This window comes from Rattus norvegicus, chromosome 1 (assembly GCF_021556685.1).
Source record: "Rattus norvegicus strain SHRSP/BbbUtx chromosome 1, alternate assembly SHRSP_T2T, whole genome shotgun sequence".
Taxonomy (NCBI): domain Eukaryota; kingdom Metazoa; phylum Chordata; class Mammalia; order Rodentia; family Muridae; genus Rattus; species Rattus norvegicus.
The window spans coordinates 148,945,001-148,963,991 of record NC_141534.1 but is presented as its reverse complement, the minus strand read 5'-3'; the positions used below and the strand labels follow the sequence as shown (position 1 = coordinate 148,963,991).

The 18,991-nt window shown below is 42.2% G+C and overlaps 1 protein-coding gene across 4 annotated transcripts in view; it reads right to left on the bottom strand.

The window, feature by feature from the left end:
• Positions 1-18,991, bottom strand: part of Adamtsl3 (ADAMTS-like 3) — a 321,025-nt gene that overhangs the window by 142,000 nt on the left and 160,034 nt on the right. For all 4 annotated transcript variants that reach the window (NM_001107533.2, XM_087558105.1, XM_087558126.1 and 1 more), the window contains 1 exon segment: positions 10,385-10,459. In NM_001107533.2, coding sequence (NP_001101003.2) covers positions 10,385-10,459 — 75 coding nt within the window.

Sequence of the window (18,991 nt, the reverse complement as noted above, 5' to 3'; positions counted from 1 at the left end):
ACTCAGGTAGCCAGACTTGGCAGCAAGTGCCATTAGCTGCTAAGTCACTTCACCAGCTGAGCCAGACATAGTTAAAGCCTTAGCTTTGCTATAATTACATTTGCTATAATTACAAAAACAATGACGTTGCCTTTGCAGAGACTTTCTTACTGCTTCCATTTGGGGAGGAACACATGACTGGAAAATCTAGAGCTGCGTGTTCCCTACAGTAATGTGGCTAGGATTAGAACATGCTAGAAATTCAGGCTTTAAATAGCAGATTGTAAGATGGACATTCTATAATTAAATTCCATCCCACAACAAAGGGACTTGAAATTAATGGTACCAAGCATTCTCAGTTTTCAATTCTGCAGCCACTTGGAAGGTTACAGCTAATGTGGACTTTTAAAGGGTGATTTAATACTGAAAATAAGCTTGATCTCAGAAATATAGCTTTTTATAAAAAAAACCCAGTTATATAAAACAAGAAAACAAAACCCGTTCTGTACTGTGAAATTCAGACTTGTAAACTAAATCCTTTGCCAGTCAGCCAGTGGAGAAGGGTGGTTTTCAGAAAGACTTCCAGAGCTGCCTGTGGGGCTGTCCAGAAGAGGAAAACTCCAAGCAATAGATCTGTCACTTGGAGAAGTGGGAGAACTTCTGAACTCTGAACCGCAGAGAGTGCCAGTCTCTAATACAAAGCCATGCTTCATCCACCAGCACAGGCTACTGAAAATGAGGCCTCCCCGGGGCATTCGCCTGAACTTATTCTGTTTACTGCTTGTGTATTCTGTTTTTATGACTGAAAATGTCCCTTAAAGCTGAACATGGTAGCTCACACTGGCAAACCAAGGCTTCAGGAGACTGAGGCAGGCAGTTTAGCACAAGTTCAAAGCTAGCCTAGGGTACAGGATGAGTTCCTGGACCACAGAGCAAGACCTTCTCTCAAAGCAACACTACCACCTTCCAAAACTGAACTTCAGCCTTCAGTGTCATTAGGGCAACACATTAAACCAATTGTGCCAGGCCAGTCTGGGCCACGTGAGATTCTGTCTCAAGAAATCCCCCAAATCACACACTTTACATAAATAACTAATAAACAACTGTTGATACCTAACTAGCATGTCCTAGAACCCACCCAGTTTCTTGCTTTCTTTGTGGTCTGTTTGCCCACCTCTTCAGTTCTGGGTATTGAACCCAAGAGCTCATGCTATTGAGCTCATTTCCAGCCCCCAATCACCTATACAAAATACACTATTTTAACACCCTCAGCGTTTTTACCACAGGCTAAGACTGCAACACTTTCTGCTACCCCATCTAACACACCGAGCCAGGACATAGCCCATCTAGTTTCCATCTCTGTAGCTGTCTTTGTCTAGGTATTCCGTCTGACGGATCAGATGACATGGGGCTTTTGGTAGCTGGCAGCTTTCACTGGGTCAATATTTTCAAGGACCATCCACCATGCAGCATGCCTCAGAATGTCTTCCCTTTTTATCAGCGAATAATGTTCCACACATCCTGATTAGTTCCTGCTATTATTAGTTCAACTATTGATAGATTTCTCTGCTATTTTCATTTGAAGGCTAGAGTTGCTGTGAAGTTTTAGCACTTTCCCGATTTGTTATTTATTGATGTAACTATATGTGAAATGGGGTGATTTTTTTTTTGAATAGAGCCTTACATGGTCCAACTGGCCTGGAATCTGCAGTGAAGTCAAGGCTGGCTTGAACACTCCCCCCCTCCTGACTCCAGCTCCTAGGTGATTAGGGGTTACAGGCATGTATCACCATGCCTGGTGCTTTTATACTTTCTAGTTCAAATGATATCTCACAATTTTATTACTGAGATGAGTCATGGAATTTAATAAGGATGAGTTTTGCTAGTTTCTAGGTGTTACATTTGAATTTACAAGGAGGAAGGACTGACCACAGAGTGCTAAAGAGTTTCAAACCATTCAGAAAGCACATCTCCAAACGTTTGATACTGCATTTCCAAGAAAGTGTGTGTCATTAGTGCAAATCGTAAAGGGTAAAGAATTTCCCCCCCTCCAAAGTTAAGGATGGCGTGATGGCTCAGTCAGCAAGCTGCCTGCTACTCAAGCATAAGGACCCGAGTCAGATCCCATAGAAAAAACTAAAAACAATGCAGATGCAGTAGCAAGCGATTGCAATCCCAGCACTGAGGATCCAGAGAGGCAGGTCTGTGGGGCCTGCTGGCCAATCAGGCAGCCTGGTGCACTTCAGGTCTCAAAGAATAAGGTGCAGAGTGATTAAGGAAGACACCTGATATCCACCTCTGGCTTCAACAGGCACTTCCACTCCTGCCTACATGTGTGCATGCACACATATATACACAAAGACACACACATACAAACACACACATATACACATGTATACACACATACACACATACACATGCACACATACATACACATACACACATTACATATACACACATTGAAACATACAATACACACACATGCAAACACACATACATATATGTGCATATACACATACACATGCACACATATACACATACTCATATACACATACATACATATACATATATACAAACAAGTATATACATATACACAAACAAACATATACATACACACCCATACACACATACATATATACAATCATATACACATATACATGTATACACATACATACAAACATATACATACACATGTATTCATACACACACATGCACACACGCACACACCCATACACACATTACCAGAAATGTGAGACACTACTGGCCCCGAGAAATTCTTATGGTTTTAAAAAAGAAATCTGTGGTAGTGGCCTAGAAAAAAGTCAGCTGCATATATTTGACTCAGCCACCTTCACTCTGTGTGGCTTCTTGGTAGTGTGTATTGTTCTGGATGTGCAGACCTAACCAAATTCAACCAATCAGGGTAAAGAAATGGCTCGGTGGTTAAGAGACCGTACTGCTCTTGCTAAGGATCTGAGTTTCATAACCAGAAGCTCTGTTGGGCAGCTCACCACTGCCTACGAGTCCTGCTCCAGGGGTTTGGATGTTGCTGGCCCCCATAGACTCCTGCACTGGTATGCACCTACACAGACACAGAATTTAAAACAATAAAAATAATCCCCTAAATCCCATAAGCTTCTTCAAACTCACAGCCCAGTCTGGTCTGTCTGAGACCCACTGTCTTCTGTATACAACTAAGGGAGTGTTGCTTGAAGCTACAAGGATACCTTGGCAGAGAGCAGGAAAACCATGTCACTTCCAGCTTCCACCCTAAGCAACAACTCTAAGGTAAGAGACGTCATCTGACCTCACTGAAGAAACAGCTCCACTGCACTTCCATAGACACTCTCTGCAGCTCACAAAGCCTTCACTAGCCTCACTGACATCTGGGCTGGAAACCATGATAAATCAGCACCAAAGCCTGTACTTCCGGGTCGAAGGTCATTCGTAGGTCTATATTTAATTTGTTCTTCTTTTAGTCCCAAACTTCTGACATCTCCTTGACTCCTTGTATAGATATTTGACATACAACTTGATTTTTCCTTTCTTTTCTTTTTTTTTTATTAACTTGAGTATTTCTTATATACATTTCGAGTGTTATTCCCTTTCCCGGTTTCCGGGCAAACATCCCCCTTCCCCCTCCCCTTTCTTATTGGTGTTCCCCTCCCTATCCTCCCCCCATTGCCGCCCTCCCCCCACCAGTCTAGTTCACTGGGGGTTCAGTCTTAGCAGGACCCAGGGCTTCCCCTTCCACTGGTGCTCTTACTAGGATATTCATTGCTACCTATGGGGTCAGAGTCCAGGGTCAGTCCATGTATAGTCTTTGGGTAGTGGCTTAGTCCCTGGAAGCTCTGGTTGCTTGGCATTGTTGTTCATAAGGGGTCTCGAGCCCCTTCAAGCTCTTCCAGTTCTTTCTCTGATTCCTTCAACGGGGGTCCTATTCTCAGTTCAGTGGTTTGCTGCTGGCATTCGCCTCTGTGTTTGCTGTATTCTGGCTGTGTCTCTCAGGAGAGATCTACATCCGGCTCCTGTCGGCCTGCACTTCTTTGCTTCATCCATTTTGTCTAATTGGATGGCTGTATATGTATGGGCCACATGTGGAGCAGGCTCTGAATGGGTGTTCCTTTTGTGACTGTTTTAATCTTTGCCTCTCTATTCCCTGCCAAGGGTATTCTTATTCCCGTTTTAAAGAAGGAGTGAAGCATTCACATTTTGATCAACTGTCTTGAGTTTCATTTGTTCTAGGCATCTAGGGTAATTCAAGCATTTGGGCTAATAGCCACGTATCAATGAGTGCATACCATGTGTGTTTTTCTGTGATTGGGTTACCTCACTCAGGATGATATTTTCCAGTTCCGACCATTTGCCTACGAATTTCATAAAGTCATTGTTTTTGATACCTGAGTAATATTCCATTGTGTAGATGTACCACATTTTCTGTATCCATTCCTCTGTTGAAGGGCATCTGGGTTCTTTCCAGCTTCTGGCTATTATAAATAAGGCTGCAATGAACATAGTGGAGCACGTGTCTTTTTTATATGTTGGGGCATCTTTTGGGTATATACCCAAGAGAGGTATAGCTGGATCCTCAGGCAGTTCAATGTCAAATTTTCTGAGGAACCTCCAGACTGATTTCCAGAATGGCTGTACCAGTCTGCAATCCCACCAACAATGGAGGAGTGTTCCTCTTTCTCCAACATCCTCACCAGCATCTGCTGTCACCTGAGTTTTTGATCTTAGCCATTCTCACTGGTGTGAGGTGAAATATCAGGGTTGTTTTGATTTGCATTTCCCTTATGACTAAAGATGTTGAACATTTCTTTAGGTGTTTCTTGGCCATTCGGCATTCCTCAGCTATGAATTCTTTGTTTAGCTCTGAACCCCATTTTTTAATAGGGTTATTTGTCTCCCTGCAGTCTAACTTCTTGAATTCTTTGTATATTTTGGATATAAGGCCTCTATCTGTTGTAGGATTGGTAAAGATCTTTTCCCAATGTGTTGGTTGCCATTTTGTCCTAACCACAGTGTCCTTTGCCTTACAGAAGCTTTGCAGTTTTATGAGATCCCATTTGTCGATTCTTGATCTTAGAGCATAAGCCATTGGTATTTTGTTCAGGAAATTTTTTCCAGTGCCCATGTGTTTGAGATGCTGCCCTAGTTTTTCTTCTATTAGTTTGAGTGTGTCTGGTTTGATGTGGAGGTCCTTGATCCACTTGGACTTAAGCTTTGTACAGGGTGATAAGCATGGATCGATCTGCATTCTTCTACATGTTGACCTCCAGTTGAACCAGCACCATTTGCTGAAAATGCTATCTTTTTTCCATTGGATGGTTTTGGCTCCTTTGTCAAAAATCAAGTGCCCATAGGTGTGTGGGTTCATTTCTGGGTCTTCAATTCTGTTCCATTGGTCTATCTGTCTGTCTCTGTACCAATACCATGCAGTTTTTATCACTATTGCTCTGTAATACTGCTTGAGTTCAGGGATAGTGATTCCCCCTGAAGTCCTTTTATTGTTGAGGATAGTTTTAGCTATCCTGGGTTTTTTGTTATTCCAGATGAATTTGCAAATTGTTCTGTCTAACTCTTTGAAGAATTGGATTGGTATTTTGATGGGGATTGCATTGAATCTGTAGATCGCTTTTGGTAAAATGGCCATTTTTACTATATTAATCCTGCCAATCCATGAGCATGGGAGATCTTTCCATCTTCTGAGGTCTTCTTCAATTTCTTTCTTCAGAGTCTTGAAGTTCTTATTGTACAGATCTTTTACTTGCTTGGTTAAAGTCACACCGAGGTACTTTATATTATTTGGGTCTATTATGAAGGGTGTCGTTTCCCTAATTTCTTTCTCGGCTTGTTTCTCTTTTGTGTAGAGGAAGGCTACTGATTTTTTTGAGTTAATTTTTGAGTTAACCCAGCCACTTTGCTGAAGGTGTTTATCAGCTTTAGTAGTTCTCTGGTGGAACTTTTGGGATCACTTAAATATACTATCATATCATCTGCAAAGAGTGATATTTTGACTTCTTCTTTCCCGATCTGTATCCCCTTGACCTCCTTTTGTTGTCTGATTGCTCTGGCTAGAACTTCAAGAACTATATTGAATAAGTAGGGAGAGAGTGGGCAGCCTTGTCTAGTCCCTGATTTTAGTGGGATTGCTTCAAGTTTCTCTCCATTTAGTTTAATGTTAGCAACTGGTTTGCTGTATATGGCTTTTACTATGTTTAGGAATGGGCCTTGAATTCCTATTCTTTCCAGGACTTTTATCATGAAGGGGTGTTGAATTTTGTCAAATGCTTTCTCAGCATCTAATGAAATGATCATGTGGTTTTGTTCTTTCAGTTTCTTTATATAATGGATCACGTTGATGGATTTCCGTATATTAAACCATCCCTGCATGCCTGGGATGAAGCCTACTTGATCATGGTGGATGATTGTTTTGATGTGCTCTTGGATTCCGTTTGCCAGAATTTTATTGAGTATTTTTGCGTCGATATTCATAAGGGAAATTGGTCTGAAGTTCTCTTTCTTTATTGTGTCTTTGTGTGGTTTAGGTATAAGAGTAATTGTGGCTTCGTAGAAGGTATTCGGTAGGGCTCCATCTGTTTCAATTTTGTGGAATAGTTTGGATAATGTTGGAATGAGGTCTTCTAAGAAGGTTTGATAGAATTCTGCACTAAACCCGTCTGGACCTGGGCTCTTTTTGGTTGGGAGACCTTTAATGACTGCTTCTATTTCCTTAGGAGTTATGGGGTTGTTTAACTGGTTTATCTGTTCCTGATTTAACTTCAGTACCTGGTATCTGTCTAGGAAATTGTCCATTTCCTGCAGATTTTCAAGTTTTGTTGAATATAGGCTTTCATAGTAAGATCTGATGATTTTTTGAATTTCCTCTGAATCTGTAGTTATGTCTCCCTTTTCATTTCTGATTTTGTTAATTTGGACACACTCTCTGGGTCCTCTCGTTAGTCTGGCTAAAGGTTTATCTATCTTGTTGATTTTCTCAAAGAACCAACTTTTGGTTCTGTTGATTCTTTCTATGGTCCTTTTTGTTTCTACTTGGTTGATTTCAGCTCTGAGTTTGATTATTTCCTGCCGTCTACTCCTCCTGGGTGTATTTGCTTCTTTTTGTTCTAGAGCTTTTAGGTGTGCTGTCAAGCTGGTGACATATGCTCTTTCCTGTTTCTTTCTGCAGGCACTCAGCGCTATGAGTTTTCCTCTTAGCACAGCTTTCATTGTGTCCCATAAGTTTGGGTATGTTGTACCTTCATTTTCATTAAATTCTAAAAAGTCTTTAATTTCTTTCTTTATTTCTTCCTTGACCAGGTTATCATTGAGTAGAGCATTGTTCAATTTCCACGTATATGTGGGCATTCTTCCCTTATTGTTATTGAAGACCAGTTTTAGGCCGTGGTGGTCTGATAGCACGCATGGGATTATTTCTATCTTTCTGTACCTGTTGAGGCCTGTTTTTTGACCAATTATATGGCCAGTTTTGGAGAAAGTACCATGAGGAGCTGAGAAGAAGGTATATCCTTTTGTTTTAGGATAGAATGTTCTATAAATATCTGTTAAGTCCATTTGGCTCATGACTTCTCTTAGTCTGTCTATGTCTCTGTTTAATTTCTGTTTCCATGATCTGTCCATTGATGAGAGTGGGGTGTTGAAATCTCCTACTTTTATTGTTTGAGGTGCAATGTGTATTTTGAGCTTTAGTAAGGTTTCTTTTACGTATTTGGGGCATAGATATTTAGGATTGAGAGTTCATCTTGGTGGATTTTTCCTTTGATGAATATGAAGTGTCCTTCTTTATGTTTTTTGATGAATTTTAGTTGAAAATCGATTTTATTTGATATTAGAATGGCTACTCCAGCTTGCTTTTTCCGACCATTTGCTTGGAACATAGTTTTCCAGCCTTTCACTCTGAGGTAGTGTCTCTCTTTGTCTCTGAGGTGTGTTTCCTGTAGGCAGCTGAATGCAGGGTTCTCGTTGGGTATCCAGTTTGTTAATCTATGTCTTTTTATTGGGGAGTTGAGGCCATTGATGTTGAGAGATATTAAGGAATAGTGATTATTGCTTCCTTTTATATTCATATTTGGATATGAGGTTATGTTTGTGTGCTTTTCTTCTCTTTGTTTTATTCCCAAGACGATTAGTTTCTTGCTTCTTCTAGGGTATAGCTTGCCTCCTTATGTTGGGCTTTACCATTTATTATCCTTTGTAGTGCTGGATTTGTAGAAAGATATTGTGTAAATTTGGTTTTGTCATGGAATATCTTGGTTTCTCCATCTATGTTAATTGAGAGTTTTGCTGGATACAGTAACCTGGGCTGGCATTTGTGTTCTCTTAGGGTCTGTATGACATCTGTCCAGGATCTTCTGGCTTTCATAGTTTCTGGCAAAAAGTCTGGTGTGATCCTGATAGGTCTGCCTTTATATGTTACTTGACCTTTTTCCCTTACTGCTTTTAATATTCTTTCTTTATTTTGTGCATTTGGTGTTTTGACTATTATGTGATGGGAGGTGTTTCTTTTCTGGTCCAATCTATTTGGAGTTCTGTAGGCTTCTTGTATGCCTATGGGTATCTCTTTTTTTAGGCTAGGGAAGTTTTCTTCTATGATTTTGTTGAAGATATTTACTGGTCCTTTGAGCTGGGAGTCTTCACTCTCTTCTATACCTATTATCCTTAGGTTTGATCTTCTCATTGAGTCCTGGATTTCCTGTATGTTTTGGACCAGTAGCTTTTTCCACTTTACATTATCTTTGACAGTTGAGTCAATGATTTCTATGGAATCTTCTGCTCCTGAGATTCTCTCTTCCATCTCTTGTATTCTGTTGGTGAAGCTCGTATCTACAGCTCCTTGTCTCTTCTTTTGGTTTTCTATATCCAGGGTTGTTTCCATGTGTTCTATCTTGATTGCTTCTATTTCCATTTTTAATTCCTTCAACTGTTTGATTGTGTTTTCCTGGAATTCTTTCAGGGATTTTTGTGACTCCTCTCTATGGGATTCTACTTGTTTATTTATGTTTTCCTGGAATTCTTTCAGGGATTTTTGCAATTCCTCTCTGTAGGCTTCTACTTGTTTATTAATGTTTTCCTGTGTTTCTCTAAGGGAGTTCTTCACGTCTTTCTTGAAGTCCTCCAGCATCATGATCAAATATGATTTTAACTCTAGCTCTTGCTTTTCTGTTGTGTTTGGATATTCAGTGTTTGGTTTGGTGGGAGAATTGGGCTCCGATGATGCCATGTAGTCTTGGTTTCTGTTGTTTGGGTTCCTGTGCTTGCCTCTCGCCATCAGATTATCTCTAGTGTTACTTTGTTCTGCTATTTCTGACAGTGGCTAGACTGTCTTATAAGCCTGTGTGTCAGGAGTGCTGTAGACCTGTTTTCCTGTTTTCTTTCAGCCAGTTATGGGGACAGAGTGTTCTGCTTTCGGGTGTGTAGTTTTTCCTATCTACAGGTCTTCAGCTGTTCCTGTAGGCCTGTGTCTGGAGTTCACCAGGCAGGTCACTTGCAGCAGAAAAGTTGGTCTTACCTGTGGTCCCGAGGCTCAAGTTTGCTCGTGGGGTGTTGCTTACGAGCTCTCCGAGGCGGCAGCAACCAGGAAGATCTGCACCACCCTTTCCGGGAGCTTCCGTGCACCAGGGTTCCAGATGGCGTTTGGTGTTTTCCTCTGGCGTCAGAGATGTGTGCAGAGTGCAGTCTCTTCTGGTTTCCCAGGCGTGTCTGCCTCTCTGAAGGTTTAGCTCTCCCTCCCATGGGATTTGGGTGCAGAGAACTGTTTATCCGGTAGATCCCTTCAGGTTCTGGCGGTGTCTCAGACACAGCGGTCCTGCTGCTCTTGGGCCCTCCTCTACGGGAACCCAGAGGCCTTATACAGTTTCCTCTTGGGCCAGGGATGTGGGCAGGGGTGGGCAGTGCTGGTGGTCTCTTCCGCTCTGCAGCCTCAGGAGTACCCACCTGACCAGGGGGTGAGGTCTCTCTCCCACGGGGTTTGGGAGCAGAGAGCTCCATTTTTCCTTTCACGAGGACATTAGGATCAAATTGGTATCCTTCTCACCCTAAACCATGAGAACAGATCAATTCATAGCGCATGCACACATGTGCACACACACACACACACACACACACACACACACACACACACACACAAATAATAATAGTCAAGGAAAATGAGTGGAGGGGAGAGGGAGAGGATTAAAGGGAGGGATGGTTGAAGTGATGAAATTCCATTTCAATTCTTCAAAGTGGATTTAAAACAGTTCCTGCAGTATACTGTATATTCCTAGACTGTTTGAGTATAATGGGCAGAAATGCCTGCCATGAACAGGGAAAGTGGGTTTTCATTTGTTTTTCTGACATTGCTGTCAGGGAATTTTGTAACATGCTAAGGTGAAATTCTACTTACAGAGCAGGGCAGGTCCTTTCACAGTAATCCTCACACTTCGACTGCCCAAGGGAACAGCAATCACATTTTCTTCCTCTAGAAAAAAACACAAGGCGAACATAATGAAAACGTGAGTGCTGGAGACCCGAGAGCATGGGTTAAAACCTCAGCAGTTCCTCATATAAACAACCACATGCCCAGTGGCTCTGCTTTCTGGGTAGATGCCTGTGAGGACTGGGAGCAGGGACCCACGCAGGTGTTTGCACATCCACGCTCACAGTAGCACTGTCCACAGGACTCGACAAGTGGCCTTCCACATAATGGCACCTATGTTGTACCTGCAGGTAAAGGACATTTTGACACAAGCTCTCATGGATCGACCAGGAAGAAAGTCTACCAAGTGAAATCAATTGTTAAAGGACAATTGAGACAGTTCACACAAACAGAAAGTAGGACCATTGCTACTCAGTGTTCGGGGAAGAGGGAAACACAGAGTTTTTGCTAAGTGGGTAGAGGACTCATGTTTTAAAAGTTATAGGATGCTCTGGGTGATGGTGATGGTTCCCCTGATACACTTAAAAATGACTGAAACTGTGGTAGTGATGGTGATTTTAAGGGGTGGCTCAATCATAGTAAAATGTTTGTCTTCCAAGTGTGAGGACCTAGGTTCAATCCTCAGCACTCACATAAAAATGCCAGGTATGGTGGTATATGTGCATATATATATATACATATATATATGTATATATATATTACATATGGCATAATATTATACTAGAAATATGTGTTTCAGAATTATATAAGTTATAGAAATACATATGACACTACCTTATATGCATATGGCACATTATATTGTGTGTGAACGGGAAGACAAAGAGTGTACACATGTACACATAGGAGTGTGAGACAGAGGATTGGTGGATGCTCACTAGTGAGTAACAGCAAGGCACTCCAGTTCCACTGCCCTGCAGACGTGAGGGGAGCTCCCACTGAGGGCATGGTCACCTCAGAGAGAGACTGAAAACCAGGGAGCAGAGAACAGGATACATTCTGAAGTTTCTGTAACAAAATGTGCTTTTAAAATAATATACAGTATGATATATATTTAAATATTAATTCTAATTTTAAGTTGGGAAGATTAGAGCTGAAATAACTATTAATAGCAAAAAGGTGAGGGCCAAAGACTTTTGCTGTGAGAGTGTTTGGAAACCCTTAAGCAAACTGTTCCGTTCCAGATCACAGTAAGAACGATAGGCTGTCAGGACAAGTTCAGGTTCAGTGTTCTGAAACCCTCACCGAAAAGAGGCAGCCTGGAAAACTGATGCTTAGAACCCATTTGATAAAGGGTATAGATAAAACACTAAATAATAGGGAACAAATTGGTTATGAACTCTTTCAAAAGAACACAAAGAAATGATGTCCTCAAGTGAATGGCTGATTGAGCACTGGGAGATTTACCGATGAACTTGGAAACCCAAGGAACAAAGACTTGGTTTTAATCATACTTATAGATAAAACCACTTCCTAAAATTCAGCATACATTGCTTATACCTGTCTTATTAACATCAGGAATAGAAGAAACATCCTTGAAGTTGATGAAGAGCATTAGAAGCCATGGGCAGACTCAATGATGAGCCACTAAAGTTGCTCCCGTGGGAAAAAGCAAACATCATCATCACCATAATTTTTCCTGTAGATTCTTGACAATGTAATTAAAGAAAATAATAACATTCTCAGAATATATGAAATACATTCTGAGGAAAAAACTTAAAATACTGTAGTTACAAAAGAAATAAATTATATCCAAGAGGTATTCTGATAGTACAGAATGTGCTTTAGAATTTTGTTATCTAATTAAACATTTAAATTTATGTATGTATTTCAATGCTATGTGATATGCATTATGCAAATTAGCACACATTATGTTAATGCCCAGCATTATGCATTGGTATAAGTGCACACAAATCTAACATAAGCTAACTCAATAGCAGTGAGGATGCCTGTCATCAATTATAGTCTGAATCAGAAAATAAGCACTAGGCCTTCACAGCACAACAATGTCTTTTTGAGAACTCAAGGAAGCTCTTATAGACAATCTCTGGAGTTGGGTTGAAAGGACTTGGAGTTAACACAAAGAGTCCCCAGGTAGGCATAATGTGGCAATCTGAACATTAATAAGAATGATAATTACAGTAAAGTTAGTCATACAAAACACATTGAAGGCAGCAAGACTAAATAATGCTGGAAAACATTCACCACATGTAGAGGGTGCTGGGAAACAGTTTACCGTTCTAACATTGGTAAACAGAGAAAAGGCTAACACATGTGTCAGGCCTTTCCATACAAACCACACTGCAGGGAGCCAGACGCTGATTGGACGTGGGTGCCGTCTTATAGGAAGCCTGTGAGCTAAGTGAAAAGTAGATATGATGTTACCTTATGACAGCTCTTCAGTAACTACCAGTCACAAGACAGAAGACACACACAGTGAGCTTCCCGGCCTGATTTGGTAGGAACCACAGATGTGAGCTCTAAGGGACACTCACCTAGCAGACCTGAACATAGGGAGGTCTTCAGGTGGAATCGCCTATTTCATACAAATAGGATACAAATCAAAAGGAGCACAGGCTATGTGGAACCATTGGAAAAGCAATGTGAAGACCAGAGACTAGACAAGAAGTGACAGTTCTCTTCAACAAGCAACTGTCAAAACGAAAGAAGAACAGAGAGAGTGTTTACTCCTTAAAAGGCTGCAAAGAATCGAGACAGAGCAGTGCACACCTTTTAATCCCAGCACTAGGAGATACAGAGGCAACTGGATCTCTGTGAGCTCAAGGCCAGCCTGGTCTACAGAGCAAGGTTCAGAACAGCCAGGGCTGCATAGACCCTGTCTTGAAAAAAATTTTTAAAAAGGTTCCAAAGAGACTGAAGGGAACTCCTGGCTTTATTTGACAACTAATTTGAAGAAATAAGAAAACAACAGCAAACCAAGCAAACAGTGAGTAAGGATTTCTGAAAGCAAAAATTGTAGCGACCAGCATTTCCAAAGCCCTGGAAATTAACCCGGCTTGCAAAAGTCTGGGCAGTAATTATTCTAAGAAAAACATTGGGTAAGAAAAGAAAAGACTATGGGGTATCAACTTGTTTATTTCTCTCTTCCTGTTTCTACCCCCATAGTAACCTTTAAAAAAAAAAACCTCATAACCCTAGTGAAGGTCACCAACTTGCCAGACTCTGCAGGAGAGGAATGGGCTTGGAGCGCCCTAAAAGCCCAATTCCCAGGGGTCATCACTTGGCTTGTGTGCTGGTTCCCTGGAAGATCCCACTCACTAAGCTGTCTGAATCTGACCTGTGGGCTTGCCCAGTACAAATAGCCTCCCCAAGGGAGTTTGACCAAAACAATCAGAAGTCATTGTTTGATGTCAAGGCTATGTGAGGTCTGCAGCAACTATGAAAAACCTTCAGTGGAAGAGCTGGAAAGCCATGTCCATAGTATTCCTGGGAGTAGGTGGTCATATGTATGTGTGCTTATGCACAAAGGCCAGCAAAGCCCTTGAGGTCTCGTCTCTTTAGCCTGAAGCAGAGTGTTGGTTAGAACAAAACTGCCAGGTACCTGATTGCCTGTTGGAAATATATCCCAACACACACACACACACACACACACACACACACACACACACACAAACAGACACACACACCACACATATGCATATATATTCACACACACACATTCACAGACACACACACACAAACAGACACACACACCACACATATGCATATATACTCACACACACATGCACAGACACACACTCACACACACATACACACATACACCCACACCACGAACACATGCATACAAACTCACACAGTCACATATGCTCACACATACATGCACACATTCACACATGCATACACATACACACACATACATTCACTACATGCACACACTCGCACACATACATACACTCACACATACATGTACACACAAACACATGAATACACACACACATGCACACATGTACACAATTACAAAGTATATCGCAATAAGACAATAATCAGACACTTCTAGAACACTGAACATTTTGTAAGACAACTAAAAAGAGCTCTTTAAAAAACTCAATAACATAGAAAATGTTTTCTATATAAAAAAGAGTAAGATATCTTAAAAACTAAATACAGTGAAGGAAAAGACTGGTCCATGAATCAAAACTGTGATGTGTGCAGCTTAGACTGTGTAGGTACAGTTAGAATGGGGGGTAATGGGTAAGTGAGGCGTGCGGTGTAAACACAGCATAAATCCTGAACCCAGGTACAAGATCTACAGGCACTCACTATATTAGAAAATTCTACTTGTACTGAAAACTTAAGAGAATCAACATATTAGAACTCAGCAAATAAAAGAAAGGTGTGAACATTTTCTCCTACTCACATATATGCATGTGTACTATGTGTGCCCATACTCATCTCTGCATGTGTGGGGACACATCCATGTGTGCACATGCACATGGAGACTCAAGGTTGATACCTGGAATCTTCCCAGGTGACTATTTTTTTTTGAAGCAGGGTCTCTCAATCAAGCCCAGAACTTGCTAGCCAGTTTGCTCCAGGGATCCCCTTTCTGGACCTATGAAGATGAAATTATAGGTGGGTGACCATACCAGCTTGATATTCACGTGAGGTTTGGGGATCCAAGATCTGGTCTCTTTGATTGCTTGGCAAACACTTATGGGCTGAGCCATCTCCCCAGCCCAAGAAAACTATTTTGTCACCTGACTGTGTGTGCCCTTCTTGGAAGCCCTTGTTATATGGAAGGCTCATGTTGCACCATGCAGGCGTTGAACACACTTACACAGCAACAGCTGGGCTATAGGCAACTATCCACAGTATTTACACTGTTAAAGAACAGACCTGGTTAGGCTTTGTGGATGAAAGCATGCCAACTTTATAATATAAATTATTGACATACATTGTACATACTCAGGCACTTCAGCTCTGTCAAGAAGGACCCACCAATGTGATAACTGTGTGGTTTCTTACTATGATTGATCACATTGCCTGTTGGCCGTTTTGGTTTTCTTTCCCAGGATAGTCTGGACTTTATGTAACAAGCATATAGCAAATAATATGTAATAAAATGTATTGTGTATATATGTTAATACAGTTTTAAAAATGTGTTTTTGAACATACAAATCAAAACTTTCTTTGAATTAATGAAGAGCTACGTGAGCAGATCAGTTGGAGTGAACTATATCACTACAAATGTAGGCCGTAGTATCCTTGTGTGTGTGTGTGTGTGTGTGTGTGTGTGTGTGTGTGTGTGTGCCCACTGCCACAGTTTAATGTGAAACCACACAGGTCAGAGTCCCTGACAGTTGATTTTTGGTGGAGGAAAGCAGAGCCTAGGTCTCCCACTGTGCCACTCTTAGGGTGGGCTGCAAAGGCAACAGAAGAGGTTTGGAACTGGGGTCCTCCCATAAGGAGGCTCTTCTGCAAGGCTCAGTGTCTTCAGATTCTGGGAGAAGTAATTTATACCCTGAAATCCAAGTGCTTCTTCTAAACCAGAATCCTTCGTTTCAGTGCCCTCTCTGTCTCGGTCTCTGATACATTCAAGCACACAGACACATGGATTAAGGGAACAGAAAAGAAAACTCAGAATCAAACCCACACAGCCACAGATACCTGTTTTTGTTGTTTCTTTAACAAAAATATATGCCGATAAAAAGCATCTACAAGAAATGGTTTTGGAAAACCTGGATGACCACATGTACTTTCTCATATCTCTCTCTTTCTCTTTCTCTTTCTCTCTCTCTCTCTCTCTCTCTCTCTCTCTCTCTCTCTCACACACACACACACACACACACACACACACACACACACACACACACACACACACACTATTCCATCCTAGGTAAGAATCACTAGGAAACCTGCTGCAGCCGGTTCCTGCTCACCCTCAGGGATCCTGCCCCATCGGTGCAGGTCAGAACCAGATACCTCCTTATCTGGCAGCCCAAGAGCTGTTGAGAATGCTGTACCACATCTCCCCACAGGACCTATATATAGCAAGGACAAACTCAAGGTCATACTGGGCAGAAGGGGAAGCCTAACACAATCCAAATGCTTTTCCGCAATATGTCTTCACTGACTTGTATGAGCGTCACAGTCTAACTCTGAGGGGTGACCAAATGTGAACCCTGTGAGGCAGAAACACTGGGGTGGCTGGCAGAAGCCTGGGGTATTCCCTGGGCACCTGGATTAGGCTTTAAGGTACCTTCAGGTGGAGCTGGAGGGGATTGTTGATGGGTTTCAGAAAAGCCTTTCCAACCTGAGGAGCAGGCTGTAGCAGGGGCTCTGAGCCCGTGGGATGAAGGATGAGGAAAAAGCAGAGACAGCCTATGTAAACAATCTCTCAAACACTTGGCAGCAGAGGTCAGCAAAGCATTCGGGCAGGAGTAGAGACCGGTGTGTTTAAAAGAGTTTTCTTGATGTAGTTGTAAAAGAAATAAATGATGAAAACACGTTTCGTCTATTTCGAAACTAAAATTATACGCTCATATATTTTGATACGCACATGTGTACCTATAGACATATACACACTTTGTAAAAATTACACTTTAAAGACAGGAGGGACCTGGTCACACGGAGCCCTGATGGGAAAGCGAGGGAAGATAAAGGAGAGGGACTGGTGGGCGGGCGGAGTGAGGTCTCTGAGGAAGCAGAGGGGCTGGAGTCCAGAGCCCAGATGGAGGGATTAATTAGCTTTGGAAAGCAAGGCCGCCTTGTGCCTCTGCAGCAGGAGGGGGAGGAGAGGGTGCAGCTGCAGGGCGAGGCCTCTTCTAGTGGTTTCTGTTTTTATTGGGATTTTTTTTCAATACTCTTTGGAGCCTAGAATATAATCCTTTTTTACTTATTTTATTTACTTATCTTTTTTAGTACTGGAAATTGAACTGGGGGTCTTCTGCCTCTGGGGAAAGCATTCTTGCCTACCACTGAGCTGTATCCCCTGTTCCCTTCTTAGTTCTAAGACATCAGGACTGGATTTGAACTCATGCTGTATCCAAGACTAGTTTGGAACTTTCTATCCTCCTGCCTTAGCCTCCTAAATAGAAGGGATTATTGGACCATGTCACCAGGTCTAGCTGCCCAACTGGGTTTTTAATACATATATCATACACAAAGTGTAATTCTTCGCATAGGCCTGCATGTGCTAGCTTTCTGTCTTTTTAGGGAATACCTGTAGTCAGAATGGCTGTGTTTTGGCTCCTGGATTTGGAGGTTTCAGCTCATGGCCCTGTTGCTTTTGGATCTACGGTGAGGTTCATCATGGTGTTGGATACACAGTGGAATAAAACTCCTCATCTCCTGGCAGCTGGGAAGCAGGAAAGGAGAGAAGATTCCAGGGCCCCGGTACCCTTTCAAGAGCAGTACCCAGTATGAGGCACAGTAGTATGTGCCTGCAATCTCAGCACTAGAGAAACTAAGGCAGGGTGGCTGACGCCAGTTTGAAACCAGCCTAGACTACACAGTGAGATCCTGTCTCAAGAAAAGAAAAAAGCAAGACTGAGGGCCTCACTCTTAATCTCCTCCCACTAGGCCCTGCCTCCTAAAGAGGCCTCTATCTTCCAGTAACTACAGCCAGAGACTGATAATCAAGCCAGGGGTACCCTGGGGATGGGGAGAGTTGAGATTCAAACTACATAGTAAGGTTTGATAGATGGCTGGCCAGACAGATAGATATGGAGGTCCTTGAGTCACCAGTTTTAGACCACTGATGGATATAAAGTATTCATTCTTGCTACACATGCATTTTGGTATAAACTTTGTTCCCCGTGCTTTATTTGTCCTTCCTCTTAGGGCAACTTCTAGGCCTCCTGGCAAACTCTCCTTGGGTCTGGAGCTCGCCTAGAGCTGTGGCTCAGGTCAGGTAAGGACTAGAGTAAGAACAGGCTCAGAGAGGCCTCTGGGAACTTCCCACCGTGGGTGAACAGATGAAGCTGCCTGGAGACTTTAAGGTACCCTCACATCCCACCCATTCTGTCCTGGCTGAAGTGTATCCCAACAACCAGAGGCTTCTTCTGTGCTCCACACCATCGTACTGATGGCAAGAGGCCCTCATCTGGGAACACTCAGATTTGGAGGTGGTAATGGCGGCCAATGGTTCCTGCGGGACACTCATTATTTTGGAATTCTTCCCAAACCTTCTCATTGAAAATCTGTCCTGTGATATCCTTGATCCTGCCAATGGCGGCGCCATCTTCCAGGGCCTTTCTTCTTACTCTTTAGATAGGGTATGCATCATTTTTACTCTACAAACTATAAACAGGGGCAATGTCGAATAGAGGTTAAAATCCCAGACTCTGAGCCTGACAACACGGGCTGTAACAGCAGCAGCTTGGCCTAAAATTAGTCTGTGGTTCAGAGGATTGCTTGCCTACCTCAAGCCCACCTGCGAAATGACTCTAAGGGTATGTGCTCTGAGACATTGTCTTCAGTGCTTATTGACAGTATTTGCAAAAGGTTCATCAAAGAATGAGTGTGTGCGAGTGCACATATTCATGCGTGTGCGTGCATGTAAGCCAGTGGCTGCAAACTCAGTCATTCTGTGTGGTGATTGTAAATCAAACATGG